At 40.4% G+C, this 20760-nt stretch overlaps 1 protein-coding gene and 1 non-coding gene across 2 annotated transcripts; both read right to left on the reverse strand.

Annotated features, from left to right (window-relative positions):
- Positions 1–803: 803 nt before the first annotated feature.
- TIPIN (TIMELESS interacting protein) lies at positions 804–20129 on the reverse strand. The gene is made up of 8 exons (XM_065412478.1): positions 20074–20129; positions 17713–17867; positions 14485–14578; positions 12833–12908; positions 10237–10359; positions 8693–8760; positions 4782–4981; positions 804–1050 (listed from the first exon to the last, which is right to left on the reverse strand). The coding sequence occupies exons 2-8, from the start codon at positions 17843–17845 to the stop codon at positions 890–892; spliced, it is 855 nt and encodes a 284-aa protein (XP_065268550.1). The 5' UTR covers positions 17846–17867; positions 20074–20129; the 3' UTR covers positions 804–889.
- On the reverse strand, positions 6680–6815 carry LOC135885225 (small Cajal body-specific RNA 14). The gene has a single exon (XR_010561740.1). It is a non-coding gene; the product is annotated as a small Cajal body-specific RNA 14 (non-coding RNA).
- Positions 20130–20760: the final 631 nt, after the last annotated feature.

Below are 20760 nucleotides of genomic sequence, written 5' to 3' on the forward strand. Positions count from 1 at the left end.
AAATAGGGGAATAAATACATAGCACTTGTTGTAGGAGGCAAAAATCCTTTAAAAATATAACCAGAATTATCAGATACCCCCCCTTGACCACAGAACGCTTTAACAATTGTAAATCTGAAGTTACTTAACTTCTTGTCATGTGATTTTCTCATGACTTAAGCACCATCAATGAGTAGAGTATGTTTAGAGCACATTTGATTGACAAATTTGTGCCACAGAGAATTTGTGGGCCATCATAATGTTATGTAGAGAATATTTTTCAAATTTGGTTTCCAAAATGTAATAACTTTCAAGGTTCTGTATAAAATAACTTACTAAAATACAAGCATTTCATAACATGAAGTATTGTTACAAAATGCTTCAGAAGAGTGAAGACGGTGAATGTTCATACTGAGCAAGAAGTTCCTGACACTGAACCATCACTTTATTTAAAAAAAAAAAAAAAAAAAATTGAGCATAACAGGATGTAAAAAACTTTATACAAACTCAGGCTTTCAAGACCCAGGTAAGTTAAGCTTGAGGAATGTCAATCATAAAAAAGAGTCACTTCATAGTATAGTTCCAAGAAATTAATGTCAATATTTTCACTGATGCCTTTTCTCACTTTGGAAAAAGCTAGTTTAAAAAAAACAGTTGAAATGCAGAGTAGTTGTGCTCCTTTCCTGAATAGTAGCTGTTTTCTCCAACACCTTAAGAGCTGATATCTGCTTTTTTACACAAGGAAACTGATTAATTTTGTCCATCTACATTGATGTCATGAATAAGATTTCCATAGAATGTCCGGGGGGGGGGAGGGGGGAGGGGGGGGGGTTGAAGAGAAGTCAATGACACTTGAGCACATTAAGATATCTGGGTCTTTCTGTCTGGATACAATGATGTTTTAGAAAGGTTATTTGATTTCTTCTGCACATTTAAGTTGTATATCTTTGTCCACAGCTTCAATATCAGCAACTTCGGCTTCAGCAGCTTGAATTTCTACTTCTGTCAGGTCATCTGGATCCTGAGCCTCAATTGTCTTAAATTCTTCATTTGGCTGGGTGGCAGACAGATCTATTTAAAAAAGTAAAACATTACTGCCTATGATATCAAAGTACTACAGTTTCATTTACCATCTCCAATTTAATTGCTCAGGCTCATACCTCTGAGCCACCCTCCTCAAGGATTCAGGACAGTCACTAATTTGAAATCTGTGACCAGCAGAGATAATTGTGCACAGGGTTTTGTTGGGAGATGGATAAAGATGCAGCAATCAACTTCCTTTCTACATTTTAGAAAAAAGGTGCTATCAGTTATCCCGAAGGTAGAAGTCTAGCTGCAGGTAGTAAAGCAGGGATCAGCAACCTTTGGCATATGGCCTGGCAGGGTGGGCCGGTTTGTTTACCTGCCATGGCTGCAGGTTCGGCCGATCACAGCTCCCATGGCCGTGGTTCGCCACTCCAGGCCAATGGGGGCTGCGGGAAGCGGCATGGGCCGAGGGATGTGCTGGCCGCATCAACAACTAAGTAGTATTAGGGGAAAATTGACTGATGCCACAGAAAAAGCCCTTAGCTATACAAACCAGGCATTTTATGGAAAAGGCAATGTAAGTTCTTGACTCAAAAGCTTACAGGTATTCAAGAGCAACATATTCTTCCACCAATTAAAAACAATTAGCAAAAGATAGCTATGCACACTAATGAAATGTGTGCTACTTCTATTATAAAAATGTCTAAAGCTCAGATACTCCAAGGTCTGATGTTATTCAAATAGATCTGGAAGTAGCAGACTTGCCAAAGAGAACAACATGGATCAAGATATTGAAGAACAACTTTTGAGACTATACCACATATGAAAAGCGGTAAAACTCCAGGGGCTGGTCTACACTACCGCGGTAAATCGATCTAACTTACGCAAATTCACATAACTGAAGTCGACGTAGTTAGATCCACTTATCGCGGTGACTACACTGCGCTGTGACAATGGCAGAGTGTCTCCCGTTGACTTCCCTTATGCTTCTCGGGCAGGTGGCGTACACAAATCAATGGGAGAGTGCTCTCCCATCGATCTAGCGCAGGGGTCGGCAACCTACGGCACGCGAGCCGATTTTTAATGGCACGCAGCTGCCTGCCGGGGTCATGTAATTTATCTCAACTAAATATTTCCCTAAAAGTTAGTATCTAAAGAAATCCATGACTTTGGAAAAGCATCTGGATTTAAACTAAGTTATATCAGATCTGAAATGCTAGCTATAAATTTGCCAGATTGTGAGAAGTCCCATTCCTCCAGAAAACATTTGGGTACAAATGGGCAATAAATTCTATGATACACCTGGGAATTCAAAATCTCAAACAATCCAGAAGAGCTCTATAATTTAAATATCAAACCTCTACTTCAGCAAATGATGCAGGAAGTATGCAATTTCTTGGTTGGGAAGAACAGACACAGTCAAAATGAACGTTTTGCCAAGGATATCTTTCTTATTTCAAAATCTTTCTGTAATAATCCCAGATAAAACCCTAGCAGGAATACAGAGGATGATGATAGAATTTATGTGAAATAAGAAAAGATCAAGAGTGAGTGCACATACTTTGTACAGACCAGAAATATTCTATGTTACTATCAAGCCAGCCAGATCAAAGCAGTACTGGATTGGGGGTACTCTAACCCAGCCAAACACTGCCACAATTTTCTTGTTCAATAAACATTGCTAGGCTACCACGGATTAATACAAAATAATCACACCTTCCAGAAATTTATACACATCCTTTAGCTACTCCATGGGTTGGGCTAGAACTAGAGAAGAAATTCTTTTCTCTTGCTAATGACATCTGTTGCTAATAATCCAGATTTTAACCCAAATTGCAAACGACAGTGATTTGAAAACTGGGAAAGTCACAGAATACAAACAGTTGACTAGCTATTAAGCAAAAAAAAAATTGAGATTAAAACTAACTTTAACTGGCACACACTCCTATGGCAAGGTTTCTCAACCTTTTTCTTACTGAGCCCCCCGCTATAAAAACTCCACGGCCCAGCTGTGCCACAACTGTTTTTCTGTATATAAAAGCCAGGGCTGGCATTAGGAGGTATCAAGGAGGGCACCACAAAGCTAAGTTGTTCTGGCTTTGGCACCTGGTGGTGGGGCTCGGGGCCCCAGGCTGCAGTCCCATGCGGCGGGACTTTGGTTTTCTTCCCAGGGCCCCAGAAAAATCTAGTGCTAGTCATACTTGGTGGACCCCCTGAAACCTGCTTGCGGCCCCTCAGGGGCCCTGGACCTCTGGTTGAGAACCACTGTCCTATGGTACCCAGTACTTTCAAGTTAGGCATTATGTTTCTCAACTTTCTAGAAAAGCTGTTTTATAGACAGCTAACTTTAATAGAAACAATGGCATCTGGACAAAAAAATATAAACTAATTTACATCACCTTTTCAGACAACTTTCCTAACAAAGAAAAAAAAATGTCCATATGACATGCTGGGAATGGATCTGTATAGATGAATCACATCAGAGGAATGGTGTCTGATCTACAAAAAAGGACCAGCAAACTCAGTCTGTAGCATGATAAAAAAATTTATTTGAGATACTGTTTCAGTGGTACCCTCACACACCCATCAGGTTAATAGATGGATAAATTCTAGAGAAATTGTGGGGAAAGATTTTTATGCACAGCTGGTGGCCATATCTAGCCAGAGAGTACTGGGATGCAATTTGTAACCAAATATCACAAACAATTGGATATTTATTACCAATTTATCCTTTGATAATCCTCCTGGGGCTTCCTAGTGGAAATGGTCACACACAAGAAAATGAAGAATTATCTTATCTACTACTAGTAGGCTATTGATAGCCTCCCACTGGGAGAAGGGAGGGCAAAATAGTGAACTCTAGAGGAATGTTTTTAAAATGTGGGAGATGGTTGTTATAGGAAAATTATACCCAGCAAAATAGACAGAAGACAGATAGATATTTGGTTACCACTCTAAGTACAGTCATTGGGGGGAAAAGCATACCTGTCCAATTTTTTTGAATATTAACATTTGATAGACAGACCTGATTTGTTAAATGTGTAATGAGAGATTTTCACTCCATCTAATAAAAATCATGTCATGGGTAGTGTCAAGATACTCACTCTAACATGGTAATGCCCTGTTATAGATCACCAGATCTCTCTATATTACTGTATAATGTTTCTCTAAGCAAAAGCTCACTGTTGTAATGGTTGACGTAGTCTCCGATAATTACATAGCTAGAATCTGTAACCCTGTTAAAACGTCCTAAAGGAAAGAAGAAAACCTAGCTCCAAAGAGGCTTTTTGAGCCTGCCACTTTCTAATAGGAAGTTAGAGGCAAGACTACTGGATCTGCCTCTAATGTGTATTCATAACATCATAATTTAACCTCTGCTGTATCAAGAAGAACCACATTAGTCACGTTATCTTTAGAAACATGAAGACTAGAAACTCCCCCCTCCAATATGAAAGCTTAATTGACAGATAACTTTCCCTGGGGAGGGGTTTATCTGTGTGGTTTTCTGAATGGTTAATCTTAACTGCAATACAGTGAAAGCTCCCAACTTTGCACAGATAAAGGTTAAATTCTGGAAAATAAAGAAATCTCAATGAACAGTTAGGTGTCTACTGCTCCATACAACCACAACCCCCTAGAAAATTAGCTGCTTTTTAAAATGTATTTTTAAAGCATGTCCTGTTCTCTTCTTTGGTTTGATGGTGTGGGCTTTGAGATTTTTAAGCTATGAACATTACTCGTCAGCATTTAAATTGCAAAATTCTGTTACTATTTACCATTTTCTTGTGACTGACTGTTAAATTGCATCTTTGCCTGTCTTCTTTCCAAGGCTAGTTGCCGGTTCCTCTCAATTCTTCGCTGTTGCTCCTCTGTTAGGGCAGTACTTGAGTGAGAATCAAATTCTTCCTTCACATTTTGAGAAAAGGGGTCGAATTCTTCTTCAAGAGACATTTTGAGCCCATTATTTCCCCCTCCACTACCTGTATAAAAAGGCATGAGCAAAAACCATTAGCACTTTTGAAGCCAAAGCTTTACTACTAGTGAAACCAAAAGTTTCAATGTAGATCTAAGACTGTAAAAACATGTTAGAAAGTACATTTAAAATTGTAAATACTACATTGGTAGCTAGAGATAATTCACTGATTTAAATTGAGGCTAGATGGTGGCTCTCTGATTTCTATGAAATCTGTATTTTTTATCCCTGGAATACTAAGAGTGTTGACCAGCACCAAATAGACCATATTAAAAAAACATAAAAAGTTCTGAATGTACAGGGTTTTTTGTGGGTTGTTTTTTCTGTTTTTGGCTGCACCAGTGTCCATACATTGTGCTTGAAGGTTTGAGGCGAATAAGAGGTAGGACAAAGGGCTTGTCTTCACATAACAGTCTTGCAGTGCTGCAGCTGTGCTGCTGTAGCACATTAGTGAACATGCTACTATGGCAACAGGAGAGCTTCTCCCATTGGCGTAGTTAATCCACCTCACTGAGAAGTGGTAGCTATGTGAACAGGAAAAGCTCTCCCACCAACATAGTGCTGTCTACACTGGGGGGGAGGGGGAAGGGGGTGTTGGTATAACTATGTCACTCAGGGGTTTGGATTTATATACCAATATAAGTCTGTAGTGTAGACCCTGGCCAAAGCAACAACACATTAAATCCTTGTTAAAAGGTCCAGATTCTCTAACGTGCCACATTTCCCCTTGGTGCAGAAAAATGGAAGGTTAGAACTGACTGATTCTCTGATGCTGGGAATCAACAGGACACATGTTCAAATACATCTGTTAATTTAGCTGTCTTTAAAATGCATAAACAGTCACTCTTTAGAACTCCTCGTTATGTTGCTACAAATAGGGAATACATATCACCATGACTGCCATATTTTACAATATGCAAAATGGAGGTAGAGAAATTGAGTGACTTGCCCAAGTGCACAGAGAAGTGAGATGGGCAGAAAATGTTTTTGAATAGAATTTTCAAGCTGACTTCAGCCAAGAAATTGCTCAAATTTTTCCAACTACTTCTGAAAATTCTCTATGAAACATCTCTCTTTGAAATCTGAAAACTGGTCTACACTAGGAAATTAAGTCAGTATATTTACGTCGCTCAGGGGTGTGAAAAATCCAGACACCTGAGTAATGCAGTTAATGACTTCACACCCAACGTAGACTGCGCTAGGTCGACAAGAGAATTCTCTGGTTGATCTAGCTACCACCGCTCAGGGAAGTGGATTACCAACCTCCTGTTGGTATGGGTAGTAGTGCAGCTGTGCCCTGAGGCATCTATGACAGAGGTATAACTGCTAGTGCCATTAGTCTGAATCTCTCTCTTAAAGAAAAAAAAAAAAAAATAGAGAATCTTGATTTTATGAATGTCAATTTTACGAACAACCAGTAATAAAAACTATTTTTCCCCGATTCGGGGGGGGGGGGGGGAGAAGAGGAGAGGGAAGTGGGGGAGAGAGAGAATAAATCACATAAATGTGTTGTTGAAAAACAAGTCAACATCCCTGCACATTCTGATACCTTGAGTGCATTGAGAACTGCTTGGCATTGGCTTGAAGGACAAGAAGAAAACGATGCAGTGCAGCATACCTACTGTAATTTTGAGTTGTTCAATTTTATTAACTCCTCAGTTTGTAAAATTGATGTTCTACTATAACATGATTTTAAAAACTAGTGTATGGAGCCATCGCACAGAAAGTCTGATAACTAGACAGACTCTGTCGGCAGGAACCATATGTTTTAATGTATGTGGCTGCTTAGGGTTGCATTATATTACTAACAAATACAACCAACAGAAAATACAGCCACATTTATGTAGTTGCACTAATGTCTCACACAGGGTTTGAACTCATGTCTCCTGCATGTCTCACAAAATATTTGATCACAAAGCTAGTTAGCTTTTTCTCAGCACTATTTTTCATGGCACTGAGTCACCTGAAAGTATGAACAGTGTCATTCACACATTGTCCTATGATCTTTTTTTCAGAAACACTGCAATGAAAGTGTGAGTGTTACAAAACACTGTCTGTACATTAACATCTGCGTTCTCTAAAGGTTTTCTGCATTTAATGACAAAATGGTCTATAGACATGTTTTTTGTGTCTATGCTATTCAGTAAGATACCTCATATTTGCACATGATCAATTAAAAAAAACGATAAAATAAGCCTCACTATTTTTCTAGTATTAACTCTTGTGCTTATAGTTTGTATGTCTTGGATTTACATGCCAACGTTGTTCCATTGTCACACAGAGGAGAAGCTACACAATATTAATATATCTTTCCCAAAATGAAGTAGATAAACTGGACTATGATAAGGATTTGCCCCAGTAACAATATCTCCCTCTTTAGGCTGACTCACTGCGGGACAATAAGGAGGCCAGAAGACAAAAAACACCCAACATGAAAAGGAACAAGTATAAAAAGAATTGACTGAGGAGAAGAAGAAAAAGAGGACTGCAACCTTCTATGGACACGGTGATTTATTAATGGTGTAGCTCCAAGACATCATCTAGACTGGAGATTTGCCCAGATTATAGTCACTGGTATAGAGGCAACAGTACCTGATCACTAATCCAGTCAGCTCCCCATGGTAACTAACACCTCATCTAGATAATTTAGAACTACTGAAGAAAGTTCACAGCACAGCCTAAACAGATTTTATCCACAATGAAACAAGCAGACAGGGAAGGTAGTAATATGTTTCACTAGTTCTGCCACAAAATGATCATAGAGAAAAAGGGAAAGATTTCTTACTGCTTGCTCACCATAAGCAATGGGGACCCAAGGGAAAACTGTGGTCTGTTACTTCTCTCTAGTGTTACAATTTCTTTCACAACACTAACTGAATCCAACTCATTTTTCATGCAAGGAAAATATTTTTCCACAGACTAGTAATAAAACTACTTTCTGGTTCATCTGAAGCACTATTTGATTATATAAAGAACTGCTGCATTAGCCACTTCAAAATTCCCTATTGCTTTTTTTTTTTTTTTTAATGGCATGATCTTGAGATAGTGGAAAGAGTTAAAAGGAGTAGTAAGTATACAGACAGCTAAATACAGTAGTGGCAGCAGACACCAATAAGTATTTTTAACAAGAAAAGAATCATCATCAGACTGACTGCTCTGTTAAAATGGGAAACTTATACATACATAAATAACTGGATTTACTTAATGAACCTTCTATTTCTTATCAATCACAGACTAGTAAACTGCAAGAGCACTTCAATTCTGCACTTCTATAAGTGAAGTGGAACCCTAATGTTAATTTTATGTCAAAATAGAAAGTTTCTTGAAAGCTCTAACAATTCAAACATTGTTGATGTCCTGCTTTTGGGTTAACTTATTATCCACTACCTATTTTCCAGCTGAGAATGGATAATAAGGTGTTGAGAAACTTCTCCTTTACTGAAAGCTACTCATCTCTAGAGATATATGTAGCCTGATCAGGATGTAGAGGACAGACTTAAATTTGATCAAAGAAAATTTAGCATAATTCTGTAAGTCTTCTACAGAGGCATGTTATTAAAAGAGGACCAGATAATCCTAGGAGGTTTTTTTTCCCCCGTACAAGGATGCAGATGTGTTATTTTTCCATTGTACCTTATTTTTTCATTGACTGTGAAAGTTGAGAACAAGTTAATTTTTAAATAAACTACTGGAACAGGCTGCAGAAAAGCATACATGCCTTCATTACTTGTAAAATCTTCATGTAAAATTGGAAGATCAAGTCTAATTCGCTTTAAGCAGGTCTGAAATAAGAAGAGATGCTATTTATTACAGATTAATGTTTTCACCAAAACATCTTTGCACTATTTCACAGTAAAACAATAGTTACATAAAGCTTAATGCAAAACCTGAAACTTCATTGGTAAACTTATATACAACTGAGAATACAGGGTGTAATCACAGGGCTTCCTGCCACCACACCAGGCGCGCACACCTTTACTAACATTTCAATCATTGATATCCTGCATAGTACAGAAGGAAGAAAACCACATTGGGGCGCTAGGGAAAAGAAAATCAGCTATATGGTATGCTTCCTTCCATTTACTCACCTTTCTCACACCTACATCAGAATGGAAGAGAAGCTAAACTTGGCAAAAAATTTTAGTATAACTTGCGGAGGTTAATACCATATTAATTCCTACAGCACTTGATCTTCCCCTGCCTTTCCCCAAACCCGAGCTGCTGCAGAGTGCAACAATGGACTGGCAGTAAATAGCAGAGTTACTGGTCTTGCCATACTGATGCAGCTTGAAGCAAGTACTGCGGGGTCTCTGGCTTCCACTTCTTTCTTTTGCTCACCCTTAACCAATTCCACTATGCTACATCCTTGTCAAAACTTGAGAGATTTTGAATTACTTCGTTCCTCTCCATATGCTCTTGTGTTAGAAGAGATGGTTACGAGCCTTTGTATGTATTAGACCAGGTCAGATAAAATTTAACATGGACTCACAAATCAGCTTTAGCAATATTACCTGAATGTCTCCAACAGCCAGGCTAAGAGAGGAATTGGAGCACATTTTACTTTTAGCCAATAGCAGAGGAAAGTAGACAGATTGTTCACAATCGCCTTTTTTGTTAGGCTTTGGGGAGTAAAAGTTTTCCTACTCAGGCCTCCATTCACGGTTGTCTCCTGGTCTGGTCATAGGATGATGATGCTATTTTCGCCTGTGAGGTATCATCTCTTTCTGGGTGATGGTAAAGTGTTTAACTCGCTGCTAACCCGCTTTCACCCTCTTTTCCCCTCCCAGGAAGGTCAGTGCCTTTCTTCACAGTTCCTTACAATTCCTCTTCTCTGTTTGGGCTGAAACTTTGTGCGCTTAGAAGTTTTTTTTTCCTGTGTTCCCCATCTTCCCTTAAGTAATGCAGGAAACAGCACACCCACTAAACACTCTGCTGCAGATGTAAATGTAAAAATAAATTCCAGCACTCCAAAATAACTTACTTTGGTAATAAAGGATGCACCTACAAGTTACAGCATGTTCTCTGAAATACTGTGTTTCGAATGAAAGGTAACGTATAATGCACTCCTAAATAATTTATTCAACACTGATTGAGATTTTTACTTCAATTAAATGAACAAGTGCATTTAATTTAATGAATTATTTAGGAGAGCATTATAACTTGTCTTCTTTTTTTGCACAGTATTATCCTCCCAAACTCTGCCACTTGTACAATATGGTATTTGTAACAAAACAGAAAAGGACATGACTAGCACTTACTTGAACTTCCTTTTTATTTCCCAAAGACTCTACTCTCTCCATGAAATCATCAAACTGCAGTTTCGGAAACAGCCTATGAGCCCAGTGTTCCATGTGTCTTAAAAGTGTCTTCAAGTCCTCTGTCTGACATAAATAAAAGACATGCAATTCCAACAGTTGGATAAATATGCAGATTTTAGAGTGAGAAACATTTTCAAAGACACTAGCATTCGGTTTTTGCAAGGCTGAAAGTCTCCTGGAAACTGAACAGGTAAGTATATCAGGTGATCTTACATTGTACTAGATAAGTTCATGATTGCTATTATGGGCTATTACAAAAGAGTGTAGCCAATCTATAATAAGAATGGCAATCAGCATTCAGATACACAAGTGCATAGACTTTAAAAACACCTTTTCAGAAACCTATAAACTGAAAATTAAATATTTTTGTAAACAAAAGCTCTTACACAGAACAGAAAAACAAACAAGTGGTGAAAGATTCATTGTCACAATTGTGACAATCATGGTCCAGACACACCAAGCAGAGAACAGAAGGTTTAAAAACCCCAAAAAGAGCAGATGAAGCAACTGATTGCATACTGTATTATTATACCATGCAAGTGTATTGAGTAAAGTCTTATGAAAGCTTGCAATGTTCTGAACTTGATGATCATGAGGTATGTAGATTCTGGTTATGACACTGCACATTTAGGCATACACATACATACATTATAGATATAGATATAGATATGCTCATAACCTATATTACAAATTCACCAGCACCTCACAGAAGGAAGGGGCATTTCCCAAGGCTGGTAACCTGGTATTTACACAAAACAGGCTTCAAGTAACGACCATTGTCCAGCCAGGAAGAGACAATGGTAGACTACTGGGGCTAATGGAAAGATATTGAGACATCCTGGCTCTCAAGACAAGAGAGGATTTTTTCCACACTCTAAATAAATATGTATCATCACAGACTGAAGGAAAAAGTATTTTAAAAGCAGGCTTGCAATTGAGGTTTTCTTCCAGAAACTGAAGGACAGTCATTTGGCCAGTAATGTCAGCGAAACGCTGGCTTGTCCCTATGGCTAGAGGTACACTGGAAAACTGTTCAAAGGCAATTGGTAACTTGTATTAGAAAGGGGATTTTATCTTATATGGAAGTGTAAAGCCTAAGGTTGCATCTTTTTTATTATACAAGTTACACAGTAATGTTTACTCTCCCTTACTATTTCATCTTTGAATCTGTGGCTTTTCTATTAAATCAACCTTTAGTTTATTTTTACTCCAAGTAAACTGTGTTCCCCCAAAGTCAACTGATAACTGAGGGGCTAGATTCATACCTTCAGGGGTGATGAACCAGAGAGGAACAATCAGAGGTCTGGTAGTTAAGAACTCAGGGAGGATGGATTTGGGGAGACTTGGGAATAGAAGGGCTGTTGGTGTCACCCTGCAAGAAGTAACTAGGCTAGTAGAAGACAGGGTGAGACTTTGTGCTTGTGAGCAGGTGGCTTGTGTCAGGGATCTGAGCCATAGTAGCACAGCATTAAGGGACCCCAAGGTTATGGGGCAGGTGATAACAGAACCCCTAACTAGTGGGTGATCCTTAAAACCATCACAAAAATAGTGTAACATTATCAGTGAAATAAGTACAAGAGTTAAATATATTTATATTTTTTAAATCATCCCATTCTAGCAAACATTTCAGAACAGAACCTTAGTTTTGTCCAAGTCCTTTTCACACTACTTTTGCTGTGATACAAAGAATTTAAAATGACCTCAGACAGCTTTACCCCAAATGCTTTTCCCACCACTTCAAGTGGAGGATCATGTGCAAGGGGAGACCATAGCACACAGCACTTCAGCTGATCCGCTAACAGTGGAACATTCCAACTCAGTGTCATTTAGAATGGCTCCCAAAAAAGCTAAGTACATGCAATGTTGTAGCTGAGATTTTACAAAGTCAAGGAATTTGGTGGTTCCCATAGCAGTCATACCAGTCCACATACATAGTATGTTCTATTCTAGTCACATGTTAATTTATTCTTTAAGGTTAAAAATTAAATTACAGCTGTTGTGGGAACAATAACTTTGAATTTCCTGGTACTTTCCTAACCTTTGTATGTGTAAAACTTAAACCACAATGTTATTAAGGTAAGTCATCAAACTATTCAAGGACACTAACAATATTTGTTGAGGACAGAATAAGCAGTCTTATTACCCTCCCAAAGTTAAAAAACAATTGTTCTGTGGACACATTAAAAAAAAAATCAAAAAAAATCACACATTCAAAGTTCCGGCAGAATGGTTCTAGTTTGGAAAGTTAACTAGAAATGGTTTAAGGTCAGGATGCATTTTTCCAATCATATTTTTTCAATTGATGTAGCTTAATATGATTGAAAAAGCCCCATCAATATGCATTTGAAATAGCATTAGCTGGCCCTATTTTAGTCTAGGGTGAAGTCTTTATACATTTTTAGAAGGTAATATTTGATTTAGTTCTAGAGTTATACTTCACTCCTCCCAATTACCAATAAAATAAATCAATAAAGTAAACCTTTCATCTAAACTATGTTCCTAAGAAACAGGATAAGAATTGTTCAATATTTCTTACCTCATGTCCTTTACCCTTAAATTTTGCATTATCAAATACATGTCGCAAGGCTGGAAGTCCTCTCTCTGAAATTAACCTGTGAATATGAAAAATGTCCTGAGTTAATATGGTTTTCAACTTTTTTTTTTTAAACAGTTATTCAACTAGAAATTCTAAAGCTTACTATTTGTGATATTTTTATTAGGACTGTCGATTAATTACAGTTAACTCACGCGATTAACTCAAAAAAATTTAATCGCGATTATTCGCAGTTTTAATCGCACAGTGAATAAATTTCAATTGGTATTCTATTGTTTAACAGTGAGATTAATCGCACTGTTAAACAATAGAATACCAATTGAAATTTATTAAATATTTTGGATGTTTTTCTACTTTTTCAAATATATTGATTTCAGTTACAACACAGAATACAAAGTGTACAGTATTCACTTCATATTTTTATTACAAATATTTGCACTGTAAAAATGATAAAAATAGTATTTTTCAATTCGCTTCATACAAGTACTGTAGTGCAAACCCTTTATCGTGAAAGCGCAACTTACAAATGTAGATTTTTTTTTTTTGGTTACATAACTGCACTCAAAAACAAAACAATGTAAAACTTCAGAGCCTACAAGTCCACTCAGTCCTACTTCTTGTTCAGCCAATCACTAAGAGAAACAAGTTTGTTTACATTTATGGGAGATAATGCTGCCCCCTTCTTATTTACAATGTCACCTAAAAGTGAGAACAGACATTCGCATGGCACTTTTGTAGCCGGCATTGCAAGGTATTTACGTGAGATATGCTAAACATTCATATGCCTCAATCAGGATCAGGGCCCACATTGTACAGTGCCTAATACGAACACGTAATAAGAAACAGTCCCAGCCCTAACAATTTACAGTCTATGTGGAAGAGAGAGGACGGCCAGTGCTAGTATACAGATAACCAAAAGGTTAAAATTGAATGCTTCCAAGACACCAAACTATGATATCCTAGAATAACATTTAGTATACTTAAAAGACACATCTTCACAATATAGGGATTCAGCTCTGTTTACTTTCCCACTTAAAAATCAGTTTTGCATGCAAAAAGGAAATAATTTTCTACTCCTTAACAATGCTGCCTAACTCCTACAAATATAATCTCAAGAGCAAGAGTTTGTATATCTATAAAAATCAGATTTTACTGCACTTCACAAGACTGTGGATAACACCCGGAAAATATCAACAGTCTGAAGTCTCATTTTGAAGGATTTCCCAATTTAAAAAAAAAAAGTCAGAAGAAATGTTCCTGAGGCAGGCTGAAATTTGAAGTAATCTGAAGGACGGACAAAAGATATTATACAGACAAAAATGCACTCTCATATACGGCACTTTACCAATAAAATAGTTTTCATGTCCCAAAGCGCTTACAATAAAAGTATGACTTAGGATAACAGCACTATAAAAGGTAAATGAAGAACAAAAGGATCAGGTACTTTCCGCAACAATAAGCTAAATATATTCATCTCTAACATCCACAACCTAAAACTTGGTAATGACCAAGTGGGTAATGTAGAAACAGATAAACTCCCTAAATCAATTTCTGCCAGGCAGCCACACAAAGATTATTATTTTTTTAAACACTGAAATCATCACCTGTACATAGGAACATTGTGCAACAAATACCTTTGAGCATCTAATTTAGGTATCGGCCTTTTAATTGCTTTCTGTGTAGACACAGTAGAATCCTTCGTTTGAGATGGTTTATTTCCATCTTGCTCTGACAAATAGAACACAACATACTATAAATCTATAATGCAATGATACCAACTATCATTACTCAAATTAATGTTTTATACATCTTTATGTTCTACTCATATCTCACTGGCTCTACCAGTTATCCTCTGAATGTTTACAGTGCACATTCTGTATATGTTACTGTGAATAACTGATCCCTGTATGTTCTCTCCTTCCCTTCCCCCCAAATCCACTTTATAAAAAAGTGTTTAAAAAGAAAAAGGAATATTCTTGATATCTTAAAACAATGATCTTTTCTGGCAAATAATAAAACTATTTCCCATCTTAATGAAAAGCTCTACTTTTAAAATTTGTACCTTAGTTTGTTAATTGTAACCAACAATACATTGTGTGTGCTTTAACAGCAAAAATCAAGGCTATAAATTATAACTATGGTGTCAGGAGTCCTTCAGGATTTTTTTGGGGGGGGGGGGGGGGAGAGAGGAAGAGTTAGCTCCAACAACAAAATAAGGGTAACTAGACTAAGGCCTGATTGTGCAAAGATGTACACACATGCTTAAACTTTACACAATGCATAATCCTATTTTCTTTAACAGTGCGTAAAGTTAAGCATGTATTAAGAGTAAGTCTTAAGTGCTCTCAGGATAAAGCCATGTGAAGCTGGTATCTAGTTAGGGAGGCAAAACTTTCTCAAGTGCCCTAAGCCAGTGTTTCCCAAACTTGGGACACCGCTTGTGTAGGGAAAGCCCCTGGCGGGCCGGGCTGGTTTGTTTACCTGCCGCCGCGGCGGCCAGCACATCCCTCAGCCCGCACCGCTCCCTGCAGCTCCCATTGGCCTGAAGCAGCGAACCGCGGCCAGTGGGAGCCGCGATCAGCCGGACCTGCGGACGTGGCAGGTAAACAAACCAGCCCGGCCCACCAGGGGCTTTCCCTACACAAGCGGCGTCCCAAGTTTGGGAAACACTGCCCTAAGCCAATGGTATTCAAACTTTTTTCATTTGCAGACCAGTAACAAATTTTGAATGGAGGTGTGGACCCTTTTGGAAATCTTAGACATAGTCTGTAGACCCCCACTGCCCTAAACAGATGGTGATTAGTTCAAAACTGAATGAAAAGTAGGGATGCTGACCAGAGCCACCTGAATAATGGCCATGCCACTTACATTTTAGAGAGTTATAGTAGAATAACCAACAAACAATACTTTAAGGCAGATCCATGAACAAAAACCCACTGATTTCAACAGGACTATGTGGTCACGGGGTCCATCCTTACAGTTCTCATCACAAGACTAGGGTCAATGTTAATCAGATTTATTACAGTAATACTTAAGGGCCAACCAAGAACGGTGCCCCATTATTGTAGGCACTGTACAATCTGTACACAAATTCTTATATTACATGCTTTATTCTCTGAAGTTCAGAAAATTCAAGAGTTAGGAAACTCATTTTCACATATCAACGTTAGTGTGCTTATCCAAACCAATCTATTCCTAATCAATAAGTGTTCTACTTTTATTCTAAAAAAAGATGTAAACCAAGAATCAAGGAATGCATACGTAAAATCTAATATTTGAGAAATCGAAATTTAACATTATTCATAGTCAAAGTATACCATCTTTATATATAACAACTATCCAGTCAACTTATTTGGCTATCAGATATTCAAGTCTTTCAAATTTTTAAAGGAAGAATAAACGAGCTACCATAATGAGTCAGACCATGGTCCATCTTGCCCAGTATCCTGTCTCTGACAGTGGCCCATACGAGAGCCTCAGGAGGCAATTATGGAGTGATCCACCAATCTTCTGCTCTTGGCTTCTCGTGGTCAGAGGTTTAGGGTTGCCCCAAACATGGGGTTGCATCCTGATCCTCTGGACTAATCGCCATTGATGGACCTATTCCTCATTAACTTATACAGTTCTTTTTTTTTTAAGCCAGTTATACTTTTGGCCACAAATATCCCACAGCAACAAGTCCTAAAGATTATTTGTGTGAAAAAGTACTTCCTCTTGTTTAATAGGTAGCAGGTTTAATACAATTTCTTAAAAGGTAAACAAAACTTCTCTATTCACTTTTTCAAAATCATGAATGGACTGATAGGCCTCTAACATATCCCCATCCTTAGTCATCTCTATTAATCTGAACAGCCCATAATCATCTTTGTTGCCCTTCTCTGACCTTTTCTAGTTCCACTGTATACTTTTTGAGATGGGGCAACTAGAACTGGACTGTATTCAAGATGTGGGTACACCACAGATTTATATAGTGGCATTATGATGTTTTGTTTTATTTTCTATCCATTTCCTAGTAGTTTCTAACACACTGTTAGTCTTTTTGACCATTGCTGTGCACTGAGCAGAAGTTTTCAGAGAAATATCCATGGTGACTCCAAGATCTCTTTTTTGGGTTCAAACAGCTAATTTAGAATCCACCATTATATATGTACAATTGGGATTATTTTTTCAAATGTGCTTCACTTTGCACTTATCAGCATAGAAATTTATCTGCCATTTTGTTTGTCACCCAGTTTTGTGAGATTTCCCCGTAATGCCTCACACTCTGCTTTGGACTTAACTATCCTGATTAATTTTGTATCATCTGCAAGCTTTGCCACTTCCCTGTTCACTCCCTTAAAATTAAAATATATCCTGAAATACTTGATATGGATTAAGAAAAATCCTATTATTATTACAACCTGTTATGCTTAGCACACTTATTCGGCGGAACGTTACAACTCCTGTTCCATTCAAAAAAAGTAACACTTTGCAATGTGTGCAAGTATTTTATTACTGATCATCTGAAGCAAGTGATGTTCACTGACTATTTTGTTTCAGTGTTGTAGTATTCATTCCTTTTCATTGATATTACAAGAATATAGATTTTTTTCAGAATAAAAAAAGTATATTGAAAGACCTATTTTGTTTCACAGATATTTTGATGGGGTGTGTACAATATAGAAAATGTTTCCTTCCCCTGCAAGGTTTATCATGCACAATCAGGTCCGATTTTAATTTACAGAAGCAGGAGATATCAATTTCAGATAACTAGAATTTTATAAACCAATTTAACAGAATATGACACTAACATCACAGTCAGTTTCATCGTATTTCAGTATCTATGATGTAATACAGAATCTTTAGTTCTAGAAGATATTCACCTTCATTGGTGAGGGCTCCTTCAACATCATCTCTCCCTGGGGAGGAAGGAGGTGGAAGAGGTGGAAATGTTTCATCTTCTGTATCATCATACTCAGGAAGATCAAACAAGTTGTTTGCTAGTGGATCTATCATCTTCACAGTTAAGCTTTTTCCCCTAAAGAAGAGGATATTAAAAAGATGCACATCTTTTGTCTGAAGATACCTGTATTTTATGAAAAATATGTTTGCCAGTTAACATGAGGGATACAAAATATTAATTAGTCCAGGAGATTAAAAGGATGGAATACTTACACAGATAATGAAACTGTTTAGTCAATTTATGGGACATAGACAGGAGGGCTGGTCAAAAATTGTCCATCAAAACAGTTTGACAGAAATATTGGGTTGTTAACTAAACTATTTTATGACATGTGTCTGCTTTCCATGGAAAACATTGACTTCGTCCAAAAACGAATACACTCTGGGGTAATTTTGATTGGGGGGGGGGGGGGAAGAGAGAGAATAATATCCCACCAGCTCTAACATAAATCTTTGTGCTTCAAAGCATAGTTTAACCACAAATTAACTGGGCTAGAATAAAACCTTCCCCTTTCGCCAAGCTATTCCATAATGACCCATTATGAGAGGGGTGGGGAACCTACAGCCCGCGGGCCGGAAGCCCCGAGCCTTGGCTTGCCCCACTGCGGGGGAAGCTGGGGTTGCCAGGCCGTTAAAAGTCCGGTCGGCTCCGCACAGCTCCCGGAAGCGGACGGCATGTCCCTGCAGCCCCTAGGAGCAGGAGCGATCAGGGAAGCTCTGCAGGTTGCCCCCAGCGCCAGCTCCGCAGCTGTGGGGGTGCACCACGCAGAGCCTCTTGGCTGTGCCTCTGCCTAGGGGCTGGACATGGCAGCCGCTTCTGGGAGCAGTGAGGAGCTCCGGCAGGCAGGGAGCTTGCCTTAGTCCTGCTGCCAACCAGGAGCCACCTGAGGTAAGCGCCACCCGGCTGGAGCTCGCACCCTGAACCCCGTCCCAGGTCGGAACCCCCTCCCACACTCTAACTTCCTCCTGGACCCCACACCCAGCACCCCCCCCCGGTAGGAACCCCCTCCCTAACTCCCTCCCAGAGCCCTCACCCTAAGCCTCCTCCCTCACCCCAATCCCCTGCCCCAGCTGTGAGCCCGCACCCCAAACCCCTCGGCCCCAGCCCCACCTAGGGTGACCAGACAGCAAGTGTGAAAAATCGGGTGGGGGGGTATATGGAGCCTATATAAGAAAAAGACCCAAATATCAGGACTGTCCCTATAAAATTAGGACATCTGGTCACCCTAGCCCCATCCCAGAGCCCACACCCAAACCCCTGCCCCAGCCAGGAGTCCCCTCCCACACCCTGAACCCCTCATTTCTGGCCCCACCCCAGAGTTTAGGGGAAGCCCCCAGTCTCTACATCACCGCCCAGGCTGTGTGTGGCCTGCTACTGATTTTTTTCTGTGGGTCGGGGGCCCTGATAGAAAAAAAGGTTCCCCACCCCTGCATTATGAGGATTTTAGTGCTCTCCTCTGAAGCAGTTGGTCCACTGCTAGAGACAGGTTGGACAGGCCGTCAGCTTGACCCACTCTGGCAGTTCCTAACGTCCCCAAACTAGAGAGAGAAATAGTTGGCCTCCGATCTCCTTCAGTTACAGGCATCTCAATCGGTACCTGCAGCAGCAGCAGGCATGGGTGGCTGCTAAGACTACCCATGTCCCTTTCACATGGAAAGCTCAATGGTTTGAGCATTGGCCTGCTAAACCCAGGGTTGTGAGTTCAATCCTTGAGGGGGCCACTTAGGGATCGGGGGCAAAAATCTGTCTGGGGATTGGGCCTGCTCTGAGCAGGGGGTTGGACTAGATACCTCCTGAGGTCCCTTCCAACCCTGATAGTCTATGATTCTCTGCCGGGGGTCAGCAGGCTCCGGACCGGGCTACAGCTCAGCCGGCTGCGTGAGGCGGGCAGGCAACACGTTCAGCCCCGTCCTTCCTCAGTCGAGGTGCCCAAGAGATCCCACTCCCTTCTCGCCCCCAACCAAGGCAGCGGCGCTGCCGCCTGGCCCGGAGCTCGCCTGGGTGCAAAGTACTAACGAGCCGGCCGGGTCCCGGACCGCTCAGGCCCCTCACAGAGGGAGCCGCGCCAGCCAGCCCCTCCCTTCCCAATCGGGGGGGAGGGGTGCTTGCCCCACCCGCGGAGGAAGAGCAGGGTCTGAGAGGACCGAGCCGCCAGGTGAAGGGCGGGGAAGGTACCCGAGACCCTTCGCCTGACAGAGCCTCCCCGAGGCAGCCCCTCTTTCACTCCGTCCCCGAGGAGACCCAGCTGGGCAATGGGGAGCGAGGGAAAGGCGCTCTGTACCTCAGGGCCGGGCCCAGCCTCGGCCTCGCACGGGCCCCTCCTCCACGTCCCGGCGGCTGGAAGGCAACTGCAGCGCGCCCGCCGCTCGCATGCTCCCGCTCCCCGACAGGACAGTCGCACGGATGGAGAAGTAACGAGGAAAGACCGCGAGAACACGGTCCCGCTCGCGACCTCGCCCCTTCCCGTCAAAGCTTAGCGCGCCTCCCGCCCTCAGTAATGAAATCTCGCGAGCGTTCAAAAACACCGCGCGCGACGCGCTGTCGCACCCCACCGCCCCTTTGGGCTTAGGCCTCTCTTGGCGCCAAAAATCCCAACCCAACGGCTTCGCTCGCTCGGTTTGAGGCACTTGGCGCGTGGTGATCCACCACGGCTTCTCCCTCAGCTCTGCTCAGTCTCTAACTTCCTCCAGCAACAATTCGCCTTTTTGAATGACACCTCACCTTAGCATTGTGTTGTTCTTGGAGACCCCTTATAGTCCTGAGTCAGTAATTCATTAATAATTGCTAATTGATCAGTTAATTCAGTAATTAAGGCTGATGGAACCAAATGAGTAGGGTTGCGACCCGGCACATTAATCATTAGATGGCTCCCCCCATAATGTTTGACAGGACCCTGTCAAGGGCATGCCTCTGCTGGGCGCGGCTGCCCTAGTGCAGCCTGGGGAATGGCCCACTTGCCTGGGCTTAG

The sequence above is a fragment of the Emys orbicularis genome, chromosome 10 (genome assembly GCF_028017835.1).
Source record: "Emys orbicularis isolate rEmyOrb1 chromosome 10, rEmyOrb1.hap1, whole genome shotgun sequence".
Taxonomy (NCBI): Eukaryota; Metazoa; Chordata; order Testudines; family Emydidae; genus Emys; species Emys orbicularis.

Excerpts from the sequence above, each read along its gene's own strand:
- TIPIN (XM_065412478.1), bottom strand. The coding sequence starts at position 17,845 with ATGATAGATCCACTAGCAAACAACTTGTTTGATCTTCCTGAGTATGAT. Across the intron at positions 14,579-17,712 it reads AGGAGCCCTCACCAATGAAG|AGCAAGATGGAAATAAACCA; the intron begins GTGAATATCTTC and ends TCTATTTGTCAG. Across the intron at positions 4,982-8,692 it reads TTTACAAGTAATGAAGGCAT|TGGAGGGGGAAATAATGGGC; the intron begins GTATGCTTTTCT and ends TTATACAGGTAG.